The sequence below is a fragment of the Asparagus officinalis genome, unplaced genomic scaffold (assembly GCF_001876935.1).
Source record: "Asparagus officinalis unplaced genomic scaffold, Aspof.V1 AsparagusV1_Un470, whole genome shotgun sequence".
NCBI lineage: Eukaryota > Viridiplantae > Streptophyta > Magnoliopsida > Asparagales > Asparagaceae > Asparagus > Asparagus officinalis.
Window position 1 is genome coordinate 214,421 of NW_017972735.1, and position 6,000 is coordinate 220,420.

The following is a 6,000-nucleotide window of genomic DNA, read 5'->3' on the forward strand; positions in this document are numbered from 1 at the left end:
TTATTAGAGGAATGTTATGCATAATGAAGTCTCTAAATTGGATCTTAGGGTTTAATTTTAATTTCATTTGGTCATATGTGGTGTTTCTGAAATTAGAGTTTTTTTCCGAAACTGGGGACAATGTTGGTTTGATTTAGGTTTCTGGTTGTTAATTTGAATGTTTTTTTAATATTATGCAAATGACTGGGACTATTAGGGTGAAATTTAGACATGGGTGTTAGTTAATGTTTGTGAGGGGGATATTGTTGAGTATGTTAGAGGAGATTTTGATGTAGAATTCATTGAGGAAAATCAATTTCTTTACCTTTCCTTAGGCAATGTTATGAAAAAAAATGGGTATAGCAAATGTGCTCTTCATGTATTATTCTTTACCAGGTATGGGAGGTTTGAGGAAATTGAAGTCACATGTTGAATTACTTCCAATGCTTGAGCAAGCTAAGAAAGACAGTGGTATACATTTTTTCTGATCACTACACAGATATACCCCAAGAGGTGGATATTCCAGTGGAGGGTGTTTGTGAACCATCATCCTCTATCCCTAATCAATCCAAAGATGCAGAGAATTCTAATACAATTTGCACCACTCCCAGAAGGTATAAGAAAGTTGTGTCAAAGAAAAAGTTAACACCTAGGAGAACAATTTCTAGCCCACTCAAATTCCAAACAACAATCCAATCTCCTAGTGCACCACATGAAAACCCAGATCCTATTCCACCAAATGAAAACCCACCTCCTAATCCACCAACTGATAACCCACCTCCTACTTCACTCAATGAAAATCCACCTCCTAGTCCTAGTCCAATTAATGAATGACAACTTCCTGAGCAAAATGCATCTTCTAGTGAAAGTGATGAAGTGGAAGATGAAACATAAAATAGATCTAATTGAGCTTGTTGATGATGAAGAAGAGGGTGATGATTTGGGGTTATTTGATGAGTTTAGAGGTCAAGATAAAGTAAATGAAAGGGGTAATGTGTTGGATTTTTTGGTCAAAACCACTTTCCAAAATAATTGAGTTTTCAAACTATATATTTATTAGCTACTAGTACTTTTTCAGAAATCCTTAGTAGCGTAATTGGAAAGTAAAAGTTTTGGTGTTTCTCTCATAAAATACTCATGGACCGTGGGACGATCACCAGAATACCCAATCGAGAAAACTTTTGACAATAATGGGCCTGATTAATAGAGTGGGCCCCATGACTTTATCCTAATTTTCTTTGACAAAGAAAAATAAAACATGATTAAAAAGACAAGCTTAGGAAAATATCACTTTCACTGCAAGCTTTTAAAGGAAAAGACAAGCACTCTCACTGCAAGCCCTTAAAGCAAAAACGTGATAATTGACCTCAGCACTTGTTAGGCAGGTTTTGAAGAAACTGATCCAGCCAAAAAGTTAGCAGAATATTTTTTGACAAACAAAAGCATGTGTCCCACTGTTAGGCACCGTCCTTCACCGGCAGAGTTTGAAAGTTTTGAAGTAAAATAAATTATTTTATTACTGCATAGTGTTTTCCCAAACACTATAAATAGGTCCAAAAACTCTTCAGAAAAAATCATACCAAAGCAACAAAACCAAAATATATACAGATATATATATGTTGTAAATTATAGCCAGTGCTCGTAGGAACATTGTCTGAACCGAAAGGTTTCAATAAGATCGAGGAGATCGTTGCCTTAACTGGAAGGTCTTATAGATCGAGGAGATCTTGACAGTACTTGGTTGGTGCACACCACTATACTGTACTGTTGTTCCTAGAAGCAATTTGGCTTTGGGATCCTTGCACCGGAGTAGGCCAAATGTTGCTTTAAGCATAACATTTACAAACACACATCAGCTGGATTTAAAAATTTTAAATTACAGCATTTTAGCTTCTTTTTAGTTTTCTCTGTATTATATCTGTATTATTTCAGATTTAGCCACAGACGCCAACATATTGTCCATGAATCAGTTGCAAACCATGGCCAGAGCTTGCAGCACTGCTAATTGAGCGTGAACTGGAGCTTGAAGATGGCAAGGAGGGCTTGCAATCCGACCAATTTCTCCCTCCATTGGAAAATTCTCCCTAATTTCAGCCCTAATTTTTTAATCCCCCTTCACGTTTTAATTGGACCGACTACCTTGCCACTTCAGCAGAAAACCTGTTAAAACTAACAATCACGTGCTATCATGAGTTTTTTCACTGTTAAGTGAAACTCTGGCACCGGAAAAGCCTAAGTGTCACCATTTTGCCACTTTTTAAGTCAAACTATTGCTGGTGTCACTTTCTAGGCCAAATTGGTTAAAGGATGTCACTTTTTATGGCAATCTACCTTGGCAAATCCTACTGTTGTTGTATGCATGGAGATGGATTTATGTGTGTGCGTGTGTGCTTGTGCGCGCTTGCATATATGAGGAAAATTTTTATACAACATGACCAGTGAAACTTATTAGAAGCAGAAGTTTGTTTTCTATGCTTATCAAAAAGTGTCATTAGAAATGTCGTGATTGCATAATAACTGATTTCTTATAGTACAATTGCCTTGACTGTAACTTTGCAAGATGTGTCTATCAGAAACTGTTGTGATTATAATACTTATGATTAACATGCTTAGTTTTTATTTTAGTTCTGCTCATGATCAATAATTATAATAAGGAAATAATTCAGTTGATCACTGATGATTGATACCCACGATTATTCCCACTCCTGAGGTTGGCTCTCTTCAAATCTTATGGAAGTCACAGATCAATTTCCAAATTGTTAATAACCATAAAGCTATAGCTCTTTGCTATATATCCACATCCCAATTGTTGTTAATCTATGACTTATAAAATTAGATCTAGATTTCTTCTTATTTCTCTGTCCAGTAGATTTGGACCAGTTCTATCAGAGGTTTCTCCATAGCATAATTGAGAACCTGCTTTTGTGCAACCGCCAACCAGTCAAAAGCAGAATGCAACTAGCGGAAGCAGAACCGGTACAGAAATTTCAAAATACCAAACTGGAAGTGGAAAATATACTACTCTAGAATTTACCTAATTAACAATTTTAACTGTTATATGTTTATATGGTTGTAGGCACATCAAATTAGATTCCAATTTGCAATAATTGACAGATGGTATCCAATGTGGCTCCACCCTCTTTTGCAGTTGTATATTATAGAACAATTATTTTTACCTCCATGTTCAAGTTCTTATTATTATATTTGATTTCACCTTATGTTTCTTGAACTCTTGCCTACAGTGCTAAGCTCATTGATATCTATAGAAATCGACACAATATTAGTGCTTCATCTGGTCTAAATGATCCAGCTGTTGCTACTGGAATATCTGAGCTTGTATATGAATCTAAAGAACATGAAGAGCCTGAATCCAGTGATTCCATTGATCCTGACTTAGCAATGGCCTGGGCAGCAGGCTTAGATGATGATGGCTGGGAAAGTAATGCACCTGCAGTGACTAGAGTGAGATATCTTACCAACCTAGATCCTTGTCTTTTATTAAGGTTTATATTTCATCTAATTCACTTAACTAATCTTCACACTTAGAGTAGGTGGCAATTCAGTTCTTATTTTCTATTTCTTCTATTCCACGGCAGGTGGCAATTCAGTTCTTATTTTATATTTCTTCTATTCCACGGCCTTGTCACTTAGTTATTCTAGTATTATTTCTCAAAGTCATATACACATGCACGCACTTCGTGTCATAGAATTGAATGAAGGAATTCATGATACAATGTTATTTCTGTGGCTGACATGCTTATTTGAAAATGTTCTCAGTCAGGAATCCTCGTGCTTTAGGTGTTTGTGTTTCATTTGGATATTCCACAATCTTTATTTATCTCAAATTTTGTGCATTTTGCAATTTAACACATGTTATTTGTTTCTATTATTTTAGGTGAATGAGTTTCTTGCAGGTGCTGGTACTGATGCTCCTGATGTTGATGAGGAGAATGTAACTTCTAGGCTATCGTCTGGTTATGATGACATGTGGGCTAAAACACTATTGGAAACATATGACGTAGAGGTACAATCACTATAATTCTTTATCATAGAGAGATGATCTTGAGATATATTTTGAACAATTAGTGCCTTTATGTTAGGAAGATGATGCAGGCTCATCTGAGGCATCATCTCCTGACTCAGATGGATCTTCTGAATCCTCCCATTTTGGTGGTATGAACTATCCCTCATTGTTCAGCTCACGTCTAACTGGCCATGAACCTTCACGTCAATCGGTATTTAGTCCGAACTTCATAAAGTAACTTTCTTGTTTCTTATAATGGTATTATATTAATGTAGTCTGTGATATAGACGTTGTTTGGAGGGCTTATTTTTTCAAGCTTATAAGTTATGCTACCTTTTGGTGGCTTTTATGACAAAATTTGTACGAAACTTGTATCGGTACAGCAGACATTTGGTTGGTCAAATCTAAGCTTATTTAGATGAGCTTATGATCTAGATTTTCAAAAGTTGGGGAACCCCAACTTTTTTAAATGGGCCTTAAAAGCTAGTTTAAGAGGTACTCCGACAGTCTGACCCAAAAAATAAGCTCCCCCAAACACCCTCATAAAACTTGCCATGTATTAACACAATGGATATATTCATTTAACCTTTGTCTTTTGGGATACAGGCTCTTGGCTGAACTTGATAATTTTATATTTATTCCTGTACACAATGAGTAAAGATTGTGATGATAAATCGCTTTCAAGCTTGCTAATGCTTTTTATTTGCTTAGTATCATGACTGGAATTCTAATCACTCTTGTGTATTGTGATTGTCATGCTTATGCATAGTTGTAGGCAGAAATACTAGGCCCTCTCTGCTTAGGTGGCAAGTTCCTGAGGATTTTATATAGGTTTGTTGTAGATTATAAAGGACTGCAGATATTCTCAATTACCAGATAGCTTTGGCAGACGTATTGAAGGCCACACTTGCCAGAATCATTTTTAGTTGATCTTTAATAAGGACACCAGGTAAAATTGGAAGTGAGCATCATGAGATCTGTTAGAAGCAGTACAAAATAACCTGTTGATTGTAGTTGATATGCTACCTTGAGATTTGCAGTTAGTGTCTAACCTGACCCTGTAAGTTTCCTTTGATAGATGTAATGCAAAATTTGAGTGTGTAAGAAAGTGCTAATGGAATTGTGTTTGAAATCAGGAGAAGAGCTCAGCATCCACTGCACGGAGGGTAAGAAACTCTTCTTATGGTGTTCTTTCAACCTATGAGCTACCTGAAGTGAGCATATTTTTTAGCTGATATATTATATTGAGGCAAATATAAGCAACTTAGCAATATCCCGTGTTAAATATTTGCAGGCCAAGGAAGAACCTTCGTCGTCCTCTGCTTCTGTTCTGCAAAGATTTGAGTCATTTGAAAATCCTTTAGCTGGACCTGAAAGTTTTGGATCACGTGATGATGAAGGCCTGAATTCTGAAAATCCGCAATCTGGGAGAGCACTATATGACTTCTCTGCTGGTGGAGATGATGAGGTAGTGAGCCCTAAGATTTCTCTTAAATTTTGTAGAAACATACTTAGGCCTCAACTGCATATTTTTTATGAAGCAACCTTTTTTTTTTCCGGGAGAAAAAGGATGAGGGGTTCGAAGAAACCCCCAGCCATGCCTACTATGGTCAAGCAACCTTTTCTTGATTTAGTGGTTGTTTAATATGGGATTTCTTTTTTGCAGTTGAACCTGATTGCCGGAGAGGAGCTTGAGATTGAATATGAGGTTGATGGTTGGTTCTATGTAAGTTCTAAGTGTTCTTTCTCTAGTTTTTGTATTTGCAATTCAATATTTTTGTATATATACCACTTAAATCTTGTGTATTTGCAACCCCCTCCCAATCCCAGTATTTGCGAAACTAACCCCGAATCTTTCAATGATAAAAATAGCCTGCAAATCAACAGTTCATCAACTTCGATAGGCTAAGATGTAAATGCAATGTTAAAGTCAACGAAATAGTCAAAAGAAATTCTCAACGTGTCAAACAAAGTTAATGATTTGTTGATTTGGATAT

At 36.2% G+C, this 6,000-nt stretch overlaps 1 protein-coding gene across 2 annotated transcripts in view; it reads left to right on the plus strand.

Moving 5' to 3' along the window:
• Positions 1 to 6,000, plus strand: part of LOC109827820 — a 28,336-nt gene that overhangs the window by 21,765 nt on the left and 571 nt on the right. Inside the window, exons 19-24 of one of the 2 annotated variants that reach the window (XR_002243514.1) lie at positions 3,222 to 3,441; positions 3,875 to 4,003; positions 4,080 to 4,214; positions 4,773 to 5,063; positions 5,140 to 5,217; positions 5,298 to 5,307. Coding sequence is in view for 1 of the 2 variants with exons in the window: in XM_020394838.1 (XP_020250427.1) it covers positions 3,222 to 3,441; positions 3,875 to 4,003; positions 4,080 to 4,214; positions 5,140 to 5,169; positions 5,298 to 5,471; positions 5,670 to 5,729 (748 nt within the window). In the remaining variant the exon portion in view is untranslated. Of the gene's footprint in view, positions 1 to 3,221; positions 3,442 to 3,874; positions 4,004 to 4,079; positions 4,215 to 4,772; positions 5,064 to 5,139; positions 5,218 to 5,297; positions 5,472 to 5,669; positions 5,730 to 6,000 lie in introns of those variants that run through there. The other variant, XM_020394838.1, reaches the window with a different exon arrangement.